At 37.8% G+C, this 25,720-nt stretch overlaps 1 protein-coding gene across 13 annotated transcripts in view; it reads left to right on the forward strand.

The window, feature by feature from the left end:
* Positions 1–3,464: 3,464 nt before the first annotated feature.
* Positions 3,465–25,720, forward strand: part of KYNU (kynureninase) — a 159,463-nt gene continuing 137,207 nt past the window's right edge. For 3 of the 13 annotated variants that reach the window (XR_010149733.1, XR_010149737.1, XM_016949755.4), the window contains exons 1-3: positions 3,751–3,871; positions 5,600–5,803; positions 11,498–11,685. Coding sequence is in view for 7 of the 13 variants with exons in the window: in XM_016949755.4 (XP_016805244.1) it covers positions 5,781–5,803; positions 11,498–11,685 (211 nt within the window). In the remaining 6 variants the exon portion in view is untranslated. Of the gene's footprint in view, positions 3,872–5,599; positions 5,804–7,483; positions 7,570–11,497; positions 11,686–25,720 lie in introns of all 13 variants that reach the window. The other 10 variants (XR_010149734.1, XR_010149738.1, XM_063790434.1 and 7 more) reach the window with 9 other exon arrangements.

The following is a 25,720-nucleotide window of genomic DNA, read 5'->3' on the forward strand; positions in this document are numbered from 1 at the left end:
ACTGAAAATACAACATATAGAGAGGGTAGGAAAGTCCCCACCCATTACTGAGAAATTTTTCTAATAACCAGACTATGTATCTCACAGGAAGGAAAAAGTAGATTGTCTAAACATATCCTAGTGATTTATTAGCATATTAATTTGCTTTGCCTTCCCTGTTGTAGAAGTGAGGGAGAGGGAGAAGAAAGGAGAGTATGGGTGAGGAAATGAGAGTGCAGTGGAGGGAAGGGAGAAAAAGGGAAAAAGAAAAGGAGAGCGAGAGAGGAACAGAAGGCAAGAGGAGGGCATTAGAGAAAGAGGAGAGAAGGCAAGAAGAGGGAAAGAGGAGGGGGCAGCAGGAAAGGAAGGAGAGGGGAAGGAAGGACAGATAAGGGGAGAGGGAAGAAGAGAGGAGAGATAATTTTGTGTGTGCTCTGTTTTTTATATTTTCCCCTACCCATATAGAGAAGATGCTGTAGATTCCTTGGCAGAAATTGCTTAAGGCAAATCTCATGACTGGCATTTGAGAAAGTTTTTGTTATGTTATATTGGTTATCCCCAAGGGGAAGTTTGGACAGAGTGATTGGGTGTGCAAGGCCCCAGGGATATGGTGAGGGGAAAGGAGAGGCAGGAGGGCAGGGAGAAGGAAGCTAATCTGCCCCTCCCATCTGGGAACTTCCCAACACCCTGTGTAAAGAAGAAAGGAGAGTTCCAATAATGACTCAGAGTAAATTTTCCTCCTAAGAAGTCACATGTGAGCTCTGCGTTTTTATTTAATTAAGAAAAATAGTGTATTGTTTACCCAAGTTTGAGACTGCAGTTTTTTTTATTAGTTCTTTCCTAACTTGTCCCTGTCTTTAATCTCATTACTCATTTCACATACTGAGCACCCAGCATTAGAGTGTTATGATCAGCCTGGTAGTGCAGCCTTGGATTCTTACATAAAGAGTTTGCTGATCTGAATTTAATTTAGTTAATGATCCAGCAAGCACCCATTTTAGTCTACTAAATGCTAGATACTGGCCTAACTATGGCGAAAATGCCCTGAAGAATAAGAATAAAGTTCATGGTTCAAGATTACCTTTTGAGAGGACAAAACTTTCCCATATTTCCAATAATCAATTTTTAGGAAATAAACTAGATCTTAATTAAAAAAAACAAATTAACCAATTCAGTAGATATTTATTTAGCTCCATACATAGGTAGAGCTCTGAGGAGGATAAAATTAGTCTTTTCCTCTCGGAAACATATCATTTTATAAGCAGGATGCCATACCTGGAAATTAATAGACAACTCGGAATTGTACAACAGCTTATTCTGGCAACACTTTTTTTCTTCCTGTTTCCAAAAGGAAGGAATGGTATCTCACAGTGTTCTCTGTTTAACCTTGACTGCTGGCCCTGTAGCGGGTCTTGCTTTCACCCCTCCCCGCATGACTCGTTCTCTCATAATTCCCTTCTGTATTTAGCGGCCTATGTTATTATACAAGTTTTGCTCCCCATTACATCCCTGGCATTTCACTTTGGCTTGGTACAGAGAATATGCTTAATACTTTTCTTGAATGAATGAAAGTGTCAACTGAAGAATGACAGGTTCATACATTTGGAAAGGAGAGCTTCATTTCACATAAAGGATTGCAGCCTGCAGGGTGATCATTCTGACCTCTGAAAAGTATAGCCTCTAATCAGAAGCTGGAAACAGACATTTTGAGGGAGGAGCAAAGGAAACAGAAATTTATGTTGAGCAGGGTAGCTGAATATATATATTCAATAAGCTATAGGGGAAGCCATGAATATTTGTGAAAGGAGAAATGTGCACATGCACAATGGAGTTTCATCCTTCTCCATGGGATCCATGTTCAAAAAATGACAGCATTAATACAATCTGAGGGGGCAGTTTTCAGCCCAATGTGAAGCAGAGGACATGAAAACCTTTACTGCACATTCTCCATAGACTAGCCAGAAACATTCCATGATCAGTATTCTCTTTTTGTTCCAAACCACAAAAGAGAGGGATAGCACCAGGTGATGGTTGATGTCATTGGTGTAATCTTTTGAAATGACTGGTTTCTTTTTAGCCATAGGGCAGAAAGCCTAATCATAGTTAGTGATGGAGCGGGTATGTGTTCCACTCCCTATCCTGTCATGGCCAAAAACTTAGTTTTCAAGTTTACTCTGGGATCCCCTTGGCCAAGAGGGTGTCCGTTCAGTTAATCTAGGGGCTTGGGATTTTATTTTTATTCCTCAAATGTAACAAATTTAAAGAAAGAAAGAAATTTATAAAACATAAGAAATAGAAGTATAGCTTAGACCTCCAAGCAAATTCTTTAAAGGTGACAAGTTAAACAGTAGTTTTTAAGATAATATTTTGATGAAATTTTTAATCATATTATTACAAGATTTTAGAAGAAGCAAGATCTTGTGAAAACAAAACCATAATGTCCATATCTAGCTCTCTAAATCTATAGTCAGTCTTTAAAAGAGTGACACAAAAATGACACAGATCCGCCCTCTGGTTCGCTCCCCATATATTAGAGCCTGGTAATCTTCCAAAGTTTTTACAGCATAAGGCATACACAGAATAGATGCAAAAAAAGTACACCTTCTGAAATTTCCTGAATGGATTCAAACTTTTACTCTTCTAAGTTAATCAATTGGTAGTCTACTTACTTTATAGGATTATTGTAAGGATAGGATCGATGAAGTGAAATATATTTTCTTTTCACTGGTCAATTACTCGTATTAAAGCAATTTCATGCACTTTATCTCCCTCTCTTGGAAACTGGAGAGTAGTACTTTTTGTCTGGTTACTTAAGATTAAAAAAAAGACAATATGTCACTTTTGACTTGAGTGTCATGGTATCTATGGCCTTCTACCTGCATGGTTTTATCATTTCAGTAATCTTGGGAGGAAGGTATTATTAAGTTCATTTGATAAATAGGGGACTGAGCCTCCACAAGGGTTAAGTGAATTGCTCAGGGTTATACAATGAACACTTGATAGAAATGATTAAATGACACTTTGCTTGATTTGTTGTGGGTTACTAAATAAAGCATAGGTGTGCATAAGTCATTCAATTATTCAAGCACAGTCTTCATCCCTAGTCCTAATATCGAAAGTCTTTGCTCTTAGTTTTTATAACTACAAGGATATTCATCAAAAGACCCAAGCTCAGGAATAAGCCTAAAGAGGTAGTCAGACTAGAACGAAAGACAATTCACAGACTTAAATGAATAATTTGCATTAATGAAGTTTGCCAGGCTAGTTTCCACTTGAATCTTCAGATCTTTCTTCCTTCATTGTCTTGTTAACTGTCCAGATTTATTACCTAGGAGTTTTTGAAAACTCACATATTAGGCAATAGAGTGTATTCTGGAATTGAGAGCCTATTTTAAACTTTTGACTAAAAAGTTTACCCATTAAATGTCATAGATTCAACCATCAGACTGAAAATCCTCAGTGTATTTGAAGGAGGGTATTGTCTCAAAAATCCAGAGCTCAAAGTGAAGAAGTAAGGCAAAATTTGGAATTTAGCTCTAGGACAAACTCATCAGTTCAGGGGTCAGAGATTTATATAGTTAAAGGACAAGTGTGTGTTTACCTGAGTTTAAAGAGCAAAGTTGCCTCTGGAAAGAAGCCCTCACTGGAGGCTCTGGCATTTGAAATGGTGGGCAGGAGCACATGTTGCTTAAATTTCTGACAGTGGCTGGAGATTACAGATTGGTTAGGGGAGAGGAAGTAAAGTAAAATATTTATAAATTCTCCACTGGGTGGAGTCTGAGCAGTTCTTTGAATTTCTCACCCTGAGATCTGGCCTGTACATTTTCAAGGAATTCTTGAGAGGTTCTTGGAGAGATTCTGGGAACCAAACACTCCATTGGGATCCTAGCTGGTAAGCTTGAGGCGCTGATAAAAACTCTCTACCCTAATGTTTACTCCATGTTTTTTCCAAATGAAACTTCTGTCAGCTAGAATCCTTGTCATAGTGTTTTAGAGGTTTTTTTCTGCTACTCTCTTCTTTTTTTATATATATTCTTTTTGTAAATAAAAATGGTATGACCTTCCTAAAGGCCCCACCTTTAGAAATGGGTTAAATGAAGAGATCTTTACTAATGTAATGGAAAAGAACTGATGAACATAGTGCACTGAATATGGTTACATTTGACAAACCAAAGTTAGTCCTGTTCTTATTTGAGTTTAAGCGGTAAGATTAGGTCAAACTCCAGACGAGGGAAAGATATTCTTAAACAGATTTTAAGTCCTCTGTTTTCTGGTAACTTTAATTGTCTTATGCTGCTAGTAGTCATATTAAATATTTATTTAGAGAAGTGAAAATGCCTACTCTTGAACAGAGTTTCTTCCCCTTTCATTTTATGAAACCTAAGAAAAGAAAGTTGATACACTTTTTAAAAATATACTAGATTTTCTTTTTTCCTTTCTGCTTTCATTTTGAGGCCAGTGGGGTGTTATTTAGTAGTAACACTGAAGCAAATGTATTGATTTTCTTAACATGTTCAGCAAGTAATTCATATCCTAGATATGAAATATACACTCGTAGCAGAGTAATGTTACCCATTTCTCAATGATATGCTTAAAGAATCTTGCTCCATATGCATATTGTTTTTCCTTTTTTCTTTACTAATGAAAAACTACACGCTTTCTCAACATATTTTTAAGTCAGGTTCTAAACTTTGAACTCCTATGTACAATTTGCTTATTTCAGGCATGAATGTGAAACTGTGTAAAGATTAACTACCAGACACTCACAGTCATTTATTTAACTATTTAGCCCTAAATCAGTGGGTGACTAGGAGATTCTGAATTCTGTGATTTCGTTAAAATCAATCAGTTTTTAATTATTATACAAGCTTTTTACTTTAAAGTTGTGGCTGTCTAAATAAAATTGTGAAAGCACAATTTCCAAACCTAAATCGAAGGCACATTGGTGCTGTCCATCAGAAGGTATTGATAATTTAAAAAAATATTACAAACTATCTTTTATCTTTTTATAAAGGACCTAATGTCATTTGAACTTAACCATAATCCTTTGAAGAAAGTAAAATTTAACTTTAAATAACATTGACATACAGAGCAGTTAGGTGATTTGTCTGAGACCATATGGTATGTATGTCCCCCTTCTTGCTAAAATTAACACTAAATATGTAACATTTGAAAATTTGTAAAATATGTAAAAGTTGAAGTTTTTAAAAGTTTGGATTTAAGTTCTTCCTTTCAGAATATGAGCATGTCACTTTATTTGCAAACTAAACATGGCATAACATTATGGCTTGTGAACACTAATTGTCTTAGCTGCTGCGGTGAATGCAGAATTAAGCAGCAATTAGTATGAGTGAATAAATTGTATCCTTAGAGTGAGTGCACTATGCTATTCTGGGAACTAAAGACTATATTTGAGACCATGCGAAGTTGTGCAAGTGGTGGAGTAGGGCAGGGTGCAGTCATTTGGAAGACTATGCCCATGAGGTATCTCAAGGTACCCCAGATGTGACAGGCCCAGGAGCAGAACCAGCCACTTTAACTTTTGCCTGGCCGAAACTGGACTGGGAAGGATGGATTAAAAAGGTAAATCAATTCATACGTAGCTTGTGGTCCTTTGCAGCTTAAGTGTAGGACTGAAAAAAGAAGCCAAAGAAAAAGGGAATGAACTGAAGAAATACACACACGTACACACACACATCAGGAAGCAACATGCAAGGAAAAATAAAGTGAGAGGTTCAAGGCTTCGAGGAGGAATTGAGCTCTGTGCATTCCGTTCATGGGCTTTGCCAAAGACCAGCACAATGGACTCAGCATCTCAGGCATGGTTAAGTACCCTACTGTGCACTCTGCTATCCTTTTAGTCCACTGTTGTTTCTACTCTGTCTGTGCCAGGTTTTCATCTCAATATAGAGGAAAAGGATTCTGATGCCTCAGGAATATTACAAGCATTAAATAAGATACAGATAGAATGACGCTAATGAGTATCATTTTTAAAATAAGGAAAGTTGAATTTTATTCAGAATCTGTTGGTAACAAACTAATCTCTTTATTTAAGTAACCCCACTTAGAGTTTAAAGTCACCTCCAATCGACTCAAAGGGCTGACCTCCCAAAGAAAGTCTCAAATATAAGGCAAGCTCTCTTGATTCTGAATTTCATTAGAAATGTTTGTCTAAGTCTTTCTCATATGGTCAGAATGAGAGAGGGTGTCCTTCTAGTAATATGTCATTATGTCAAATAATTCATCAACCAATTTTGTTTATTCTCTCGAACTGCCACTTTGGCGGCAGGGGTACTCTGTCTAAATGAGATGTCTATAAAGATAAATTAAACATGATTCAGGCCCCCAGGTAGAGTTCAGTTCAGTAGGGTAGAACAGCAACTCAGTCCAGCTACCATCAGTAATATGTTTGTAGTAAGACTAATCTGATAGTAAGGCAGAAAAACATCTCATGGAATTTTAGGAATAGCCAAGAAGATGGGTCCCCTGGAGACTTGCACATAGCATGTTGCATGAAGGACTCAGTGACTTGCAAGATGGGCTTGTCCTGTCACCTTTTCAGGAGACATAGCTGTTCAATCCCTTGCCATTGTGTAACTAAGTGACTCTTACTTGCTGCTGGAATCACTTCATGCTTTTCATGCTTTAACAATCAGTGGTTCTGTTTTACTTTGAAAAATGAGTCATTCTATGACAGTATTCCTCCTAGACCCTAGCATTTCATAGCCTCTATCTATGATTATTTTAAATTCTAGCTCCTGTATCTAACTGAATGAATAAGCACATCCCACAGCTCAGATTCCTGAAAGAATTTGATTATGTACTCAGCTAAACATCATCACTGTTTGCTTAGAGCTTTTATAGCAAATAATTCACAGATCTTTGATGAAACTACATTGTCTTTAGTGGATAAGTGTCCAACAGAGGTCTAATAAACTGTGACCAGGCAATTGATAATGCCAAGCGGTAGAGACACAGTGATCTCTCTTCAAAATGCAGTTTCCTTCATCAGAAAGCTATGTGTGGGGAGCCATTTAGAATCAAGTTTCAGGCATAGCAAATGTTTTTGATCTTTCCTATCCATACATATGTCCAAATAAATATAGTACCTGGCAGAATGTATTATTATCATAAGTAAAGTACATAAGTGTGCTCTTAATTGTTATTGGTGTTCAGAGGAAGACAGGCTACTTTTGCCTGAGACATCCTAACAGGCCTCTTGAAAAAAGCATTGGAGCATTAGGTCTTTGAAGGTTGGCTAGAATCCAAACAAGTTGGAGGGGAGCAAAACATTTTAGGCAAAGGAAATGGCATGAGAAAAATCACAGAAATAGAAAATTTCATGTGGAGGATAAATAATGCTTATGGTCAGATACTGAAAGCACCATCCATCAATGTTGAAATCCTACACTTTTGTACAGAACCATGGATTGAAGCAGTTAGGAGTCACAACTGATATCAAAGTAAAAAACATGCAATGGTGAACCTTGGTATCTTTGTCTAGGAATATAAAGAATGGCTTATCAGTGGAGACCATCGACAATTGAGAAAAGAAGAAGCCCAAAAAGTACAAGAATGAAAATCGAGAGTGTAAGAAGAATGTCTGTTTTACTGGCATTATCTAACACTCAGATATGCAACTCTTTATTGCCAAACACTGTGTGTGTTAGTTAAGGTAAAAGGTGAAGGGAGGCAGAAGAATGGAGATTGAATTGAATTCTAGAGCTTTAGTTCTGTGTGAGTTTGGGCCCCCAGAAGTTCTAGGCATTAAGTACAGTCTGAATTGAGAAATATTAAACATATCTTGTGATCCAATATTCCCCTAAGTTATACACTCAAATATCCAATGACCAGCTTGACATTTCTACCTGCATGTTCAATACTTATTTGAAACTTAATATATCCTAAATATAATTTTTTTTTAAAACAGTCATGCTCTGTTGCCCAGGATGGAGTGCAGTGGCACAATTAGCTCACTGCAACCTCAGACTGCTGGTCTCCTACCCCATCCTCCTCAGTAGCTAGGACCACAGGTGCATGCCAGTGCCAGCACACCTGGCTTTTCTTTTCTTTTCTTTTTTTTTCTTTTTTTTTTTTTTTTTTGTAGAGATGACATCTTGCTATGTTGTCCAGACTGGTCTCAAACTCCTGGCTTCAAGCAATCCCCTGCCTCGGCCTCCCAGTGCTGGGGTAAGAGGTGTGAACCACCACAACCAGCCTGCTAAACTGAATTCCAATTTCCCTCCTAAAAATTTTTCTTCCCCAGGTATTTTTATTTCATCATATTTCACATATTTGCCCATATCCCAAAGCTAGAAGAAAGCTCCTTTCCTGTCCTCAATAGAAATAATCTATCCGCCAGTCCTATCTACTTTTTCTCCAAACTACATCATAAATCCACACTCTTCTCTCTACCTTTGCCCTCATCACCAAATTTAATTCACCACCGTTTCTCTCCTGAACTACTGTGTTATCCTTAATCGGTCTCCCTTTTCAACTTTTTTTTTTTAATTATACTTTAAGTTCTAGGGTACATGTGCACAACGTGTAGGTTTGTTATATATGTATATATGTGCCATGTCAGTTTGCTGCACCCATTAACTCGTCATTTACATTACATATTTCTCCTACTGCTATTCCTCCCCCATCCCCCCACTCCACGACAGGCTCCGGTGTGTGATGTTCCCCGCCCTGTGTCCAAGTGTTCTCATTGTTCAGTTCCCACCTGTGAGTGAGAACATGTGGTGTTTGGTTTTCTGTCCTTGCAATAGTTTGCTCAGAATGATGGTTTCCAGCTTCATCCATGTTGCTGCAAAGGACATGAACTCATCCTTTTTTATGGCTGCATAGTATTCCATGGTGTATATGTGTCACATTTTCTTAATCCAGTCTATCATTGATGGACATTTGGGTTGGTTCCAAGTGTTTGCTATTGTGAATAGTGCTGCAATAAACATACATGTGCATGTGTCTTTATAGCAGCATGATTTATAATCCTTTGGGTATATATGCAGTAATGGGATTGCTGGGTCAAATGGTATTTCTGCTTCTAGATCCTTGAGGAATCACCACACTGTCTTCCACAATGGTTGAACTAATTTATACTCCCACCAACAGTGTAAAAGTGTTCCTGTTTCTCCACATCCTCTCCAGCACCTGTTGTTTCCTGACTTTTTAATGATTGCCATTCTAACCGACATGAGGTGGTATCTCACTGTTTTTAAAACTCATTACAGAGCTAAGTGGTTTTTATTTAATGTAAATTTATATCACATTACTTTTCTACTCAAAACTCCCCAATGGTATCCCATTAAACTTATAAAATTGAAATTTTCTTTCTGGCTCCCAAATTTCTTTTTTTTTTTTTTTTTTTTTTTTTTGAGATGGAGTCTTGCTGTCGCCCAGGCTGGAGTGCAGTGGTGCAATCTCGGCTCACTGCAGGCTCCACCCCCCAGGGTTCACGCCATTCTCCTGCCTCAGCTTCCCGAGTAGCTGGGACTACAGGCGCCCGCCACCTCGCACGGCTAATTTTTTTTTGTATTTTTAGTAGAGACGGGGCTTCACCGTGTTAGCCAGGACGGTCTTGATCTCCTTACCTCGTGATCCGCCTGCCTCTGCCTCCCAAAGTGCTGGGATTACAGGCGTGAGCCACTGCGCCTGGCCCCAAATTTCTTTATGACTACCTTCTGCGTTTGTTTTTTGCATATCACAGTTTGTCATTCCTCCTTCCCTCTTTTTCCCTCCCTAGTGCATTTAGTTGAACAAGCCAAGCCCATTTCCACCCCAGGAACTTTGCACTTGTTGCCAGGTTCCTCCAGGTCCAGGTCTTCACATGATGTAGACATTCTCATCTATCACTTTCTCAGAAGGATGAACATGACCCTTTAAGGTAGCTCTCCCACACTCCAGTGACTCTGTCCCATTACTCTGCTGTTTCCTCATAGCTCTTAAGTCTGAAACTACATTGTTTTTCTATTCTTCATTTACAAATAAATTGTACAAGGGTTGGCACTTATGCACTCTCTCATACACTGCTGTCCTGCCAGTACTGGGAGTCACATAATAGGTACCAAATAAATACTTGTTGAAAGAGTAAATAAATGTATAAATTAAATGAAATCAGCAAAACTATATGTAAATCTAACTAGCCCAAAGAAATTTTATTTCCTGTAATATCATTTTGTTCAATTTCAAAAAACCAAACTTAGGAGAGGAGAAATATAAACAAACAAGCTTGGGTGAAGTTTAAAACATATGTGATTAAATCTCCATTGTCATTTATCCTTTTCCAAAAAGTGGGAAATGTTGCATGATGATTAAACAGAATACAATGTGGTTTCAAGAAACATCACACAATCCTGTTTGTTCTAAGATAATAAATATGGTGTTGAAAGGAAGAAATTTATAATTACTAACAGCAGCAGGTGGATGAATCTCTTTGGTATTCATATGAACAAAATACTAACATTTTAAGTAAAGTTACCTTTTCCATGAATATGGTTTTCACTCACAAAAAAGGATTTTGTTCAGGTTCAATATGTCCATAGTTTTAAAACCATGATCCAAGAACCACTGGGGGTGGGACAGTGGAGTTGGGATATGGAGAAAGGCAAGCTAAGTGGGATGCTGCTTTTTGACACTTTGACAAAGATCACCCTTACCATTATCTCCTCATAAGATACCTAGAGGAAAAGGTGATGACATTATATATATTTGGAAGCCACAAGTGTGGTACATATTTCTAGATAATAAGAATGGAATGAGCTAACATTTATTGGGAACTTACTCTGTCCTGAGCACTATTATCTAATTTAGTCCTTTCAATATCTCTAAGTTACTATTATTTTGTTTCTCTTTTCCTTTTTTTTTTTTTTTTTTTTTTGGTTTGTGTTTCGAGACAGGGTCTTGCTCTGTTACCCAGGCTGGAGTGCGGTGGTACAATCCCAGCTCACTGCAACCTCCACCTCCTGGGTTCAAGCGATTCTCCTGCCTCAGCCTCCCTAGTAGCTGGGATTACAGGCGCCTGCCACCATGCCACCTTTTCCCAACCTCAGGAATAATATACTTAACCAACCAGCATTAAACTCCATGCATGAGTTTTTCTCATATATGAAAAGAAGAAAATAGGCCAGGCATGGTGGCTCATGCCTGTAATCCCAGCACTCTGGGAGGCCGAGGTGGGTGGATCACTTGAGCCATTTTTTGTATTTTTTTAGTAGAGATGAGGTTTCACCATGTTGGCCAGGCTGGTCTCAAACTCCTGACCTCAAGTGATCCACCCACCTCGGCCTCCCAAAGTGCTGGGATTACAGGCATGAACCACCACACCTGGCCTATTTTCTTCTTTTCATATATGAGAAAAACTCATGCATGGAGTTTAATGCTGGTTGGTTAAGTATATTATTCCTGAGGTTGGGAAAAGGGAGTCTTAGTGAAAACAAAAGGTGTATTACCTAAAGGGCTCATTTTCTACAGGAAAATTATGGTGGCTAGATTATGTTTTATTATTCTCTTTCAGTTTTAGAGAACAACTTGTAATGGAGCCTTCATCTGTTGAGCTGCCGGCTGACACAGTGCAGCGCATTGCGGCTGAACTCAAATGCCACCCAACGGATGAAAGGGTGGCTCTCCACCTAGATGAGGAAGATAAGCTGAGGCACTTCAGGGAGTGCTTTTATATTCCCAAAATACAGGATCTGCCTCCAGGTAAGAATGCTGGGAAGGTTTTTAAATTTTATTTATTTATTTATTTTTGCTACTGCATGTGTTTATTATAATCTTTGAAAATCATTGTTGTATTACATAATAGAGCTGTTGCAATTATGTTTGAAAAGCAGAAGATCCCTGGTGCTCTCAATCAACCTGTCAGCCTACCTTAGCCTCAAATTATCTGTTTTCTCCCCTCCTCTGAATGAAATACATGCAGGGTACTTATACTGTCAACTACTTCTCTGAACAATTGAGTGACTGATTGAAAATTACAGGCAGATACATTTACTTGTTCTCTAAGCACTTGGGATTCAAAGCAATTATTTTAGAATGCAGTGTTAGAATAGCTCTTATATTCTGGCACTTAGTTTATAATAATATGATGTTTGTCTTAGAGAAAATATTGTTTTGTGACCTGGATATATTAGGAGGGATGTTATATGAATAGCCATCTTTGCATGCTGTAAAGATGGCGAGTGTAAGAGTTACCAAGAAAAGAAACAACAAATGCCCAACAAATACATACTACATTTTAAAATAATGTAGTAATCTGACTCTGTTCTGGGTTTGAGGAAGTCATTTAAAAAAATAAAACATAAGTAGCAAAGGTATAACAATAAAAAATGATTCATCATATTTAGCTTTACTCCATTTTACATTAATAAAAAAGGTTCCCAGGTTGAATGGAATTAGTCTACCAAACTGGGTTTCACATCCTTTATAATAGTCTGATTCCATTTTTATTCAGATTAAATAAGGTACAGTTTTGGGTCCAGTACTCAGGAGCCATGAAGTTCAGCTAATAAAATTTTAGGATGTCTGGTTTGTATAACACTAATATATACTATGTAACAAATGTTAAAAACACCTATTTGTCTTCAACTATGTACCCAACAACCTATAGAATTCTGGAAGGATGGAAGAAGAGAAATACCTGTATCTGACTTAAAATTGTGTAGTATAAGTTGAGGGAGATATTGATGGAAATGACAGCTAGAAGAGACGAAATAAAATGAGGCTATAAGTGATCTGAGACCATAGAAGAAAAATCTTCTAGGTCATTCTAGAATCGAAAATTAAAAGGACATTTTTATTTGAATTGTAAGGGATAAAATACTGCTATGGGAGTGAATTGTGAGGAAATAAAATTTAGGAAAGGAATTCTTACGGAAATGGGAGATAAGGGGCTTGGTGATATGTGCATCACACAATGTGGAAACCTTTAGAAACAGCGAGGACCCACATGAGACAAGTCAGGTCTGGTGGATGGTGGCCCTGCCCTGATGTGCTCTCTGGCCTACAGGGCTCCTGTACTGAGTCAGAACCCAGTTTAAAAATAGCATTGTACAGCCGGGCGCGGTGGCTCACGCCTGTAATCCCAGCACTTTGGGAGGCCGAGGCGGGCGGGTCACGAGGTCAGGAGATTGAGACCATCCTGGTTAACACGGTGAAACCCCATCTCTACTAAAACTACAAAAAATTAGCCGGGCGTAGTGGCGGGCGCCTGTAGTCCCAGCTGCTCGGGAGGCTGAGGCAGGAGAATGGCGTGAACCCGGGAGGCAGAGCTTGCAGAGAGCGGAGACTGCACCACTGCACTCCCGCTTGGGCGACAGTCCGAGGCTCCATCTCAACAACAACAACAACAACAACAACAAAATAGCATTGTACCTCACTAATCACCAGGAAAATGCACATCAAAACCACAGTGAGATATCACCTCACACCCTTTTCTATGACTACTATTAAAAAGTGCAGGATATAAATATTGGCTAGGATATAGAGTGATTACAGCCCTTGTGCACTGTTAGTGGGAATGTAAAATGGTGCAGCCACTGTAGGAAAGAGTATGGCAGTTTCCTCAAAAACCGAAGAATAGAATTACCACATGATCCAGCAATCTCACTTCAGGATATATTGCCAAAAGAATTAAAAGCAAGATCCCCAAAAGATATTAGTACACTCATGTTCATCATAGCATTATTCATAATAGCCAAAAGGTGGAATTAACCCATCATCAATGCATGAAAAGACAAGAAAAATGTATATAGATATGATGGAACCTTATTAAGTTTTAAAAAGAACCATGCTCTACATGGTTCACATGAATGAACTATGAGAACATCATGCCAAGTGAAATAATCCAGACGCAAAAAGAAAAATACTGTGTAATTCCAATTATACCAAGTATCTAGATTGGTCAAATTCATAAAAACCAAGTAGAATGGTAGTTGTAAGGAGCTTGGAGAGGGAGAAATGAGGAGTTATTGTTTAATGGGTATAAAATTTCAATTTTGCAAGGTAGAAAAATTCTGGAGATTGGTTGCACAATAATGTGAATGTACTTAACTGAATTGTACACTTAAAATTGTTAAGAGAATAAATTTTAGGTGCATTTTAGCACAGCATTTTAAATATTTATCAAAAATAAAAACGTTTTCCCCTTAGAGAAAAGCAGCATTGTACATATAATCACTTCTGTTATACTTAAAAGTTGACTTAGTATCCTAATTATAGGTATAATATTGATTTTGATTAGTTATCCAATAGAAAGTAAATGAAGGATTACAACCTTGGATAAGTCATTGCTGATTCTTAAAGATAAGAGATAGAAATTGGTTTAATAAAGAATTTAAATAGTTTGCTTGTTTAAAAAATATAGTTTTGCTGGACACGGTGGCTCACATCTGTAATCCCAGCACTTAGGGAGGTGGAGGCTGGAGGATCACTTGAGTCTAGAAGTTTGATACCAGCCTGGGCAACATGACAAAACCCCATCTCTACAAATAATACAAAAATTAATTAGGCGTGATGGCATGTGCTTTTACTGCCAGTTACTCTGGAGGCTGAAGTGGGAGGATCACCTAAGCCCAGTAGTTCAAGGCTGCAGTGAGCCATGATCACACCATTGAACTCCAGCCTGGGTGACAGAGCAAGACCCTGTCTCTAAATAACAATAATTATTCTAATAATTTTGAATGATGTAAAACTTTATTAACCCCAAGTGTTCTTCTACATCAGTGATTGTCAAAATGTGATCCCTTGACCAAAAGCATGAGGTTCACTAGAGATCTTATTAAAAATACAAGTTCTTGTGTCCTAACTCAGAATTACTGAATCAGATTGTTAAGGTGAGGCCCAGCCTTCTATTCTAGATCCTCTAGGATAAGATGGTATCCTAGAGTTGGGTCAATTAATTCCCCTTCTTACTATTCTCACGCCAGTTGCATCTTAATGTCTAAGGATTCATGTATTCGGCAAATATTTAATAGTCAGTTACCCTACTCGAGACACTTTTGTCAGAACGGTTCAGAGAACCAAAGAGCAAAGCTGTCGCATACTTGAACGTGTATCTAGTATGACAACAGATAATAACCAAACTTAGAAACAATTATGCTCTACCATCAGGTAGCACTCTAAATGATAATGAGGGCTGTGAAGATAAGGGTGTGACCTTACCCACGGAAATATGGTGAGATGCCATCTGAACAAAGATGACAGCACAGTGAGGAAGTGAGCCTCATGGAGCACAGGTGAAGCTGAGCCTGGTCGTGGTCCACGTTTATGCTGAACAGAGGTACCAACTCAGGAGCACATGATGTAGGAGCAAAAAGATAACACATTTTTCATAACCATCACAAGGGGCATGGCTGATGTTTCTATAACAAAGACAGGTTAGCAAGAGAAAAACCCAGGGAAAACTTGAGATTTTATGCTAAGTTGAATGAAAGAAATGAATAGATGTGACTACATAGAATTGGAATGAAATATGATCTAACTGTAATCAACAGACAGTGGCGGGGGGACTCAGAAAGTCCTGTATTTTTGGATTCTTCTTGCTCCCTCGGTGTAGCATTTCTTCCCTCCGCATATAGGGCAGGACACCTGTCATATGAAAGTCTATCAGGGAGAAGGGAAAAGATCAGTGCGTGAGCTTTCTAGGTTTTAAGGCTTGCTGTAGGAGAGGAGTTCGGTTTCTTTGACTCACCTGGCTGCAGGACACAGGGCAGGGGATTGGAGAAGATCAGAAAGACCTTGTTTCTGAGGCCCTCTCAATCTCCTTCAGTTCCAAGTACTCAGCATTCCAAGGCGCTGTATTTTAGAATACTATGTTCTGACCCCCAATGGTGTTGAAATTTCCTTCTTTTTTGTTTTGACAAGATGTGAATTCATCAGGAAACCAGTGTTCCCTATCTTATTAAAGCCTTCCAAGAGCATCTAAAAATGGTAAAGCATGTCGGATTATTTTTGGAGACTAGCATAACACCAAGAAAATAAACTTTCTTTAGCAGTTCTGAACAATGAAAAACAGAACAGAAATAAACAAGTTTTGAACAAATGAAAGGATCACAACCCCCAATATGAGATTTTTTTTTTAATCTTGAAGAAAGTCTACAGGCATAGCCTGTACTTTTTTGATGTTTTTCTATTATATATTATGTTTTCTCTGGGTTTCTAATATAAACTTTATTAAAATAAGTACTTTCATTTTCTATTCTTAGATGGTGCCTGAGATGTTATCAGAGAAAGGGGTCAAAAATATTTTTAATCAGCTTTTGTACTTATGTTCAACATTGTCCTAAAGAGCACAGCTGAAAAATAAACAAGCAAAAGAAAGGAGGAAGAGAGAGAGAGAAGGAAAGAAAAGAAAGAAGGGAGGAAAAAAGGAAGAGATAAGAAAGAAATAAAAAGAAAAGCAAGAGAAATGCAAGGCATACATGTGGAAAGATATCTTTCTAAAATTTTTAAAATAATAAATATTCCTGTTTGAAACATCCTCATACCTAAATTTCTGAAAGCATACTGGATAGCCCCATAAGATATATGGCTTTTGCACAGACACAAGACAAAGACAATCTTTTTCAGAGTGTCAAACTGCCATCCCAGAAACAAGTTGTGCAAATTTACATTTCCTCCAACAGTAAAGACAATTGCCTCACTGACTTTGGGGATCAGTAGGATTGTTTTTGTTTCTGTTTTTTGGAGACAGGGTCTTGCTCTGTCACCCAGGCTGGAGTGCAGTGGCGTGATCTCAGCTCACTGCATCCTTGACCTCCCAAGCTGAAATAATCCTCCCACCTTAGCTCCTGGGGTAGCTGGAACTACAGGTGCATGCCACCATGCCCAGCTAATTTTTGTATTTTTTGTCAAGGCAGAGTTCTGCCATGTTGCTCAGGCTGGTCTCAAACTCCTGGACTCAAGTAGTCCTCCCGCCTCAGCCTACCAATGTGCTGGGATTACAGGTGTAAGCCACCATGCCAGGCAGGATTAGCAGTTTTAAGAATCTTTGCTCATTAGATAATAAAATAATTATTCCATTCTTCTTTGAATTTGCAGTTCTTAGACAACCGTTGGAGATAGTTTTCATAAACTCCTTGGTCATTGCTTTCCTTTTTGTCTTAAGTTGCTCATAATGTATACATTTAATTTTAAACTAAAATAAATATAAGTGGTAATGTTTCATTTTTTTTCTCTTAAGGATATAAACTCCTTCTCTCATATATCTTAGGAATTTTAAGTGAAAATGTCCAGTTAATATAGCTGGCTAATAGCAGAACCAGAAATGGGTTCCAAATATTGTGACTGCTAGCCCATGTGTCTTGACTCAATCCTGCTTTTACTTTTTTAAAATCACTCAATTGAAGTATAATTTATGGACCATAAAATTCATCCATTTTAAGTATACAATTTAATAATTTTTAGTAATTGCATATGATTACACTACCATTATAATCCAATTTTAGAACATTTCTTCATTCCACTTTTTTATCTCTAGCCTAGGCAGACAGTAATCTACTGAACTTGCTGTTATTTTGATCTATATAGAAGATTATTAACTCAAAGAATTTTTTTACTATTAAACTATATTTGGAGAAAAAAAAAACGGTGCCGCTTTCAATATTCTTTTCATAGTCAAATAATCCTCTCCTTCAATCTTACCACACATCCAGGAGAGAGATCAGTAAATTGACACCCAACTTTAGTAGACTTTAGTAAGTATTTATAAAATTTAAAGTTATCCAAACAAGATCTTTTATAATTTTGCACATGTAATTGTTTGGACTCAGATAAAATTGGCATAGCAAAATAATCATGCTTCAGTTTGTCTCCAGGGCTTCCATATAACATAATAGCCTCTTAAACTCAACTGCTTTTAGGCTTAGAAGGCTGTGACAGATATGAGTTATCAGTGCATGAAATATAGGAAAGCATACTTTTCTCTATAAACTAGAATCTTTTATTCAACAACAGATAAAGATATGTTAAATAAAAGATTTTATCCAGCTATAAAAGGACATGTATTTATAACTGTAATTTTGATAGTCTGATAAATCTCTAACTTTCATAAGAAAACAATTAAGAGTATTCCTTAGTTGAAAGTTTAATTTTGTAGACATTGAGACTTTTTTTTTTTTTAGATGGGGTCTCACTCTGTCACCCAGGCTGGAGTGTAGTGGTGCAATTTTGACTCAGAGCAACCTCCACCCCCTGAACTCAAAGAATCCTCCCTCCTCAGCCCCCCAATTAGGTGGGACTACAGATGCATACCACTACACCCAGCTAACTGTTTGTATTTTTGGTGGAGACAGGGTTTCACCATGTTGCCCATGCTTGTCTCAGACTCCTGAGCTCAAGTGATCTGCCCATCTCAGACTCCCAAGTGTTGGGATTACAGGCGTCAGCCGCCATGCCTGGCCAATATTGGGAGCCTTTCATGTTACTTAAATTCTGCATTTAGTGGACATATTTGTAACCTTGTCATTTCATTTGCATTGGACTGTCTGCTCCCTGAGTGTAGGAACTGTCTTCTTTCTCTGTGAATGTGTGGGAGTCACCTAGGCAGACCTTGGAGTGGAGTGACGTCCAATCACGAAGAGGGAACAGCATTTGCAAACACACAAGAGAAAGCATAGTTACTTTGATCCCTAAGAATAGTTTTACATGATCAAAGAATGTCATGTAAAAAGCTGGGTATTGCTAAATGGTAAATAATAAGGTATGGAATAGGGAATATAGGGTACTAGGATGATTGGTATAATAGGGTGAAGAGTAAATGAGTGCGTGTGGGTACCTAACAGTAAGTCTGAAGAAGTAAATGTAATAGAAGTGGAGGTAAAGGAAAATATTCAGTAAATACATGAAATACTCATTAAATAAACCTGATTTAGTAGTAGGAGAGGCATACCATGAGCCATAATTTCTGTTTTAGGTGAATAGTGGTGATATTCACTGATACAATTAACTTGTTTTGGAAACTATTCATTGAAAGAGGAACTAGTTTTTTATTTGTTTGTTTATCTCTTGTTGCCCTGTCACCTGTGGCCTTGACCTCTGAGTCCAAGTGGCAGCTGTTACAAGCAGTGAGAAGCAGGCAGTGACAAAGAAGAAAAGACAAATAATGTGTGTGCACTCTCCCTTGAGAAAGGTTTCAGTTTGCCTCATGAGTTTTAACACATATATAGACCTAAGCCCCTGGGCCAGTGTTTGGTCATGGCCCTGCCTATCTGCAAAGAAGACTGAGTCTAAAACACAATTTTTGTTCTTGGTGGCCACATGCAAAGCTAACAATTCTATTTCTGTAAAGGAAAAATGAAATGCATGTAGGGTACAACTAGCGGTTGAGTTTAGTTAGAAGGTAGAAATTTGACAGTCATCAGCATTTAGGTAATAGTTGAAACTGTGGGTACGGATGATATTATCTTGGCATCATACCTAAGTGAGAAGAAGGTGGTAGAAACAAAATTATAGGCATTGACAAAGAAAGAACTCTAGAAAGAGCCAGAGACACAGAAGAACAAGGAAAGTGTCGTGTTCTAAAACCAAGGGAAGAGACATATTCAAAGAAATCAGAGGGCTTGCCATCATCAGCTATCACAAAGACTGTATAAGCCTTTCATTTTAGCAGTCAGGAGAGCTTTATTAAATTGTCTTAACTTTAACAGCTTCACTGGAATGACAGGCAGGGAAACTATGTATATTTCTAGATGTCATTGAAGGAGTAAAGTATCGGAAATGAGATTTTTAGGCTTCTTTTCCAAGAAACCTTGCTGTAAAAGGAAACATAACAAGGAACAAAAGGAAATGAATGAATGCTTTTTTCAAGCAAGGTGGGGGCTTGAATATGATTGTGCATTGAGAAGATGGTATGGGGAAAAAAAAAAAGAGACAGACAGACAGATAACAGAGGTGAATATGATTTTCAGCCAAGCAGAGTGCATGCTGGATCTGTTGTCTATTCCCACCTTTTTCAGCTCATGGAACCCAATATTCTAAGATAATGCAAATTGCTGAAGACAATCTTTCTCTACTCTCTAAGGATATATTGGCCCCAATGTCTAAGGTCAACATTAGCCAGATTGAGATTTTACAAAGAAATCTCAAGGTCCCAACCAACTTTTCCATATTTTTGGGCAATATGATACCAGGCATAACATACCTCAGCCACAGGACAAAGGACTGGGAATAGAAAGATTCTTACAAGGAGAGTACACTTTCACCTTTGCCTGGGACAATGTTTGGTCTTTTCTGTCTTGTCATATGAACTCTTTCCTCAAGGAATTTTATCCACTAAGGCGTGGAAAATCTCTTTTGAAATCCTCGAAATACGAAGTGTTTCTCCCTCAGATGCCATACCACTCATCAATCTAGACCTCAGAGAGAACTAATGGGTTCAAAATTAGGCAAGAGTATCTAAGGAGTGTGTGCAAGTAGACTGTAGTGATCCTACATTTTTCTCCATCTTCTTCCTGAAATTATAGGAATTATATTCAAAGTCCAAGAAGCTTGTTGGGAGCATAGCCTTGTATGGGGCATCCCTATTGGAAAAAGGACATGAATATTTCCTCAGCGCACCACCAGGAAATTTAATATTATGAGGTACATAGCAACACAAAAAAATCTTCACTCACTACCTTCTGAATAATAGTAAAGAGAATATACTTTTTTATTTAGTAAAATGCAGAAATCATACATCTCTACAAATTTTACAACATGAGCACCTCTGTGTAACAAGATCCTAGATCAAGAAACATAACATTGCCAGCACTTGGGAAAACTGCCTCGTACCCCCTTTCAGGAACTCCTTCTTTAGGGTTAACCAGTTTTTCTGTAGCCAGTATGTGAGTATCAACTTCTGAAGTTTTACCTAAAATTCACTCCAAGTTCTTTTTTATTCAATGACCCAAACCTGTGGATCTGGTGAAACATATGTGAATGCCACAACTTAATATGTATTTAAGAAAATATGTTTAATAGAAAATAGGTTTAAAATGAAAATATGTATGTTTCCATATATAGAGAGAGATGGAAGAATATATATTTTCTTTTTTAAACTAATGCCATAGTTCAATTATTTAAGCCAGACAGCTAAAACTGCTTCTTTTTGTCCAAGTATGTGGCTCACCCCTGTAACCCAGTACTCTTTGGAAGGCTGAGGCAGGAGGATCGCTTGAGTCCAGGAATTCAACACCAGCCTGGGCAACATAGTGACACCCTGTCACTACACACCTTTTTCTGTTCATACTTCTATTTAACAAGTGCTGCTGGACCATGATGTTCCCAGCATTTTATTTTTTAATTTCATCCTAAGATCTGCTCTTATCCCCCATTAAGAAGGATTGGTAGAATGTTCTCTTTCCTAATGACAGAAGTATGAAATAACTTGTTCATCAGGAGAGTTTATTATTGATATTGTTAATATTTAAATACACATTCCATAAATTGGAATATTTTGTTGTACAGTCTGAGATTTAACACGTGTATAGAATTACATTAACACACCTTCTCTCAGTATATAGAACAATTTCATAACCCCCAAAAGACTCCTTTATGCTAGCCCTTTGTAACCAATCTCTCCACTATACCTCTAATCCCTGATAACCACTAATCTATTTTATATCCCTATTGTCTTTTCCAGAATAACATATGAAGAAATTATATACTGTATTTAGTCTTTGGAGACTGGTTTCCTTTACTTAAGGAAATGCCTTTGAGATTAAGCAAAGTTATGTCAATGAAGTGTTTCATTTTATTGCTGAATAGTATTCTACCCCAAGAATGGACTACAGTAGTTTATTCATTTGTTCACTAAAGGCCATTTGAGCTGTGTCCAATTTTGGTGATTATGAATAGCTACTATTAACATTCATGTACAGGATTTTGTGTGAATGTAAATTTTTTATCTAAATTTTTTTAAAGATCAGATAGTAAATATTTCACTCTTGACAGGTCTCATGTATTCTTTTTTTATTTTTATTTTTTTAGAAAAGGTCTTGCCCTGTCACCCAGGCTGGAGTGCAGTGGCATAATCACAGCTCACTGCAGCCTTGATCTCCCTGGCTCAAGCAATTCTTCCATCTTAGCCTCCTGAGTAGCCGGGGCTACAGGCGTGCACCACCACACCAGTCTCATTTTTTAACTTTTTGTAGAGATGAGGTTACACTGTGTTGCCTAGTCTAATCTTGAACAAAGCTCAAGCAGTCCTTATTCCTTGGCCTTCCAAAGTGCTAGGATTACAGATGTGAGCTACTGCATCTTGCCAGGTCTCATATATTCTTTCTCTTCTTTTTTCCCTTTGTCTTCTCCTAGTTTTTCTTCTCCCATTTATAAATGTAAAAACATTCTTAGCTTTCAGGCCATACAAAAACAGGTCATGGGCTTGATTTGGAACTCAAACCACAGTTTGTCAAGTCGTTTTAGAATGCTATAAGTTGATTGCTGGATCGTATTATAGGTATATTTTTAACTTTATAAGAAACTGGCAAACTTTTCCAGAGTGGCTGTACCATTTCGCATTTTGCATTGCCACCAGTAATGTGTGGGAATGTCTATTGTTCCCCATATTCACCCCCAGTTGGTATTACCAGTTTTTTGTTGTTTTGTTTTTTAGTCACATATGTTTGTATAAGTATCTTATTTTGGTATTTATATGCATTTTCCTAATGGCTAATGAACTTAAGCATTAAACATTTCATAAGCTTATGTACCATCCATGCTCTAGAGAAATGTCTGCTCAAATATTTTGACCACTTTTTTTTAATTGGATTTTTTGTTTTTTAATTGTTGAGTTTTGTTTTTTGGGGGATTATGGAGCTTTTTTTTTTTTTTTTTTTTTTTTTAAAGAGACAAAGTCTCGTTTCGTTAGCCAGGCTAGAGTGAAGTGGTACAATCATAGCTCACTGCATCCTTGACCTTCTTGGGCTCAAGCAAATCTCCTGCTAATTTTAACAGACAGGGTCTCGCTTTGTTGCCCAGACTGGTCTTGAACTCCTGGCTTTAGGATATCCTCCCACTTTGACCTCCCAAGGTGCTAAGATAACAGGCGTGAGTCATGTTTTCGGTTTTAAGAGTTCTTTATGCATTTCAGCATACAAGTTGTTTGTTGAATCAATGATATGAAAATATTTTCTCACAGTCTGTAGCTATCTTTTTATTCTGTTATTAGCGTCTATCACAGAACGAAAGATTTTAACTTTGAGGATGCACGGTATATTTATTTTTTCTTTTATGGATTGTGCTTTAGTTACCATGTCTAAAACCTCCTCATCTAACCATCAGTCTTAAAGACTTCTTTCGCCCATAATTTATTTAGAAGTGTGTTGTTTAATTTCCAAGTATTTGAACATTTCTCAGTTTTCTTTTTATTACTGATTTGTAGTTTAATTCTATTGTGGTTAGAGAACATTTGTTAAGGTTTGTTTTTGACCCAGGACAATGGTCTGTCTTAATGACTCTCCATGTGCATTTAAAATAATATTTATTCTGCTGCTGTTTGCTGGAGTGTTCTTTAAAAGCCAGTTACATTCATTTGGTTCATGGCGTTTTTCAGTTCTGGGGATTATTTGTCTGCTAATAAAATGTAGACCTAGTTCCTCAGAGGACCCTGGTCACAGATTTATGGACATAATCATAAATCCCACTTAAGCACTGTTTCAAATTGCTGAAACTCAATTCAATATTGCCAGCAACAATAACAACACAACAAATAAATCACATTAGTACCACAATTATTAAGATTGGGAAAGTTTTATAATTAGACAGTTGTCACCCAACAAATTCATATTAGATGCTTGTATTTTTCTTGGTAATACCAGAGATCCAAATAATCAAAGCACAAATGAAACAAACACAGCTGAAATCTTTATGCTTTCTATTACTACTTATAATACAATCAGCAACAATTTCAGGTTCACCAATCTGCAGAAACATTGTATATCTTTAGGGATGTGCTTTTCTTCTTTTTCCTTAAATTCTTGGTTAAAAAAAAAATAAGCAACACTTAAGTTTCTCAAATGAACAGTCATAATATGTTAAAATTTTAACCTACGATATCAAAACAGGAGAGCATTCTAATAAAACCCCTAAACTCACCTGGCCTTTTAGTAGAGTATTATCTTTACATACAGATATGGAGGAAAATATGTTAAATGTAAATTCTTTTTTCTTCTCTCTATCTTCATTTATTTATTTATTTATTTGAGACAGGATGTCCCTTTGTCATCTAGGCTGGAATGCAGTGGTGCTGTCAGAGCTCACTGCAGCCTCAACTTCCTGGACTCAATCGATCCTCCCACCACAGCATCCTGAGAAGCAGGGACCACAGACATGTACCACCATGTCTGGCTAATTTTAAAAAATTTTTCCCCAGGCTCAGTGTCCAGCTCCTGGGCTCAAGTGATCTGCCCACCTTGGCCTCCCAAGGGGCTGGAATTACAGGCATGAGCCACTGCACACAGCTGAATTCTTTTCAAAACCAACAAATCATACATTTCTCATAGAAGTTAACTTCCACAGAGATGTTTTATTTTCTTTTTCTTTTTTTTTTTTTCCATACTTCGAGGCCAAAAAATTGTCATCAAGATCCTAGCAATTGCTGCAGTCAATCCCAGGACTTTGCTTCCACAGTAGCTATTGAGTATCAAATGCTCTCTTAGATCATAGACCACAACTTTGATGAGCTTTCATTCTTAGCTATGTCTTAGGATTCTCCTGAAATATGAAAGGTAGGAAGTTGTATTCCCTAGTTCAAGGGAAAAAAAATCAATTTAAATTCAATGGTATTAAAAACAATGAATATTTACTTCAAAAAATTATTATAAAGCAAAATATGTTACAAACTAGTTTTTCCTTCTAAACTCAAATACCTAGCTAGTAATATTCCAAAAATAAACATTAATTATATGGAAAGAATTTTTAAATTTTTGCAATGCTGAAATTATCAGTGGGAATACTGATGCTCTTACCTGTGGGTCTTTGTTCTTAGAGTCCCAAGATGGGGCGGGCCACTCCCAAGATGGCAGCAAGCCTTTTGTTCTCTGACCTTGGGTTCTTGGCCTCACAGATTCCAAGAATGGAATCTTGGGCCATGCGGTGAGTGTTGTAGCTCTATTAGAAGCTGTGGGTCATGGAAGAAAACCATGGAACCCGGTGACTAGTGTTCAGCTTGATTAGGATGAACCCAGGCACTTAGCTGTGCAGGAACAATGGCGAGCCTTTCACCCAATCGGGAGCAGAAATGGGCACCTTGCTGGATCAGGAGCACAGCAGACACTCTGCTAGATCCAGAGGGGTGGGAGTCAATGGTGGGTCTGAGATGGTGGCAAACAGCAGTGGTGGACCTGGGTGGGAGTCAATGGCAGGTCTGTAACAGTGGCAAACAGCGGTGGTGGACAGTGAGCAAAAGCTCAGCTCAAGCCGTAACAAACACGGACCAGAAGAGCGTGCAGTTGCAAGATTTAATAGAGTGAAAACAGAGCTCCCATACGATGGGAGGGGACCCAAAGGGGGTTGCCACTCCCTGCTTGAATGCCTGGGTTTATATCCTGATCATTGTCCCCTTGTTGTGCTCTCAGGCGATATATGATTTGACTGTTTCTTTACCTCCTGCTTTTAGCCTAATTTGTGTTTTAGTGAGCCCTCTTTACTACCCGATTGGTCAGGTGTGAGCTGAGTTACCAGCCCTGTGTTTAAAGGTGGGTGCGGTCACCTTCCCCAGCTAGGCTTAGGAATTCTTAGTCAGCCTAGAAAATCCAGCTAG

Source organism: Pan troglodytes, chromosome 13 (genome assembly GCF_028858775.2).
Source record: "Pan troglodytes isolate AG18354 chromosome 13, NHGRI_mPanTro3-v2.0_pri, whole genome shotgun sequence".
NCBI classification, from domain to species: Eukaryota; Metazoa; Chordata; class Mammalia; order Primates; family Hominidae; genus Pan; species Pan troglodytes.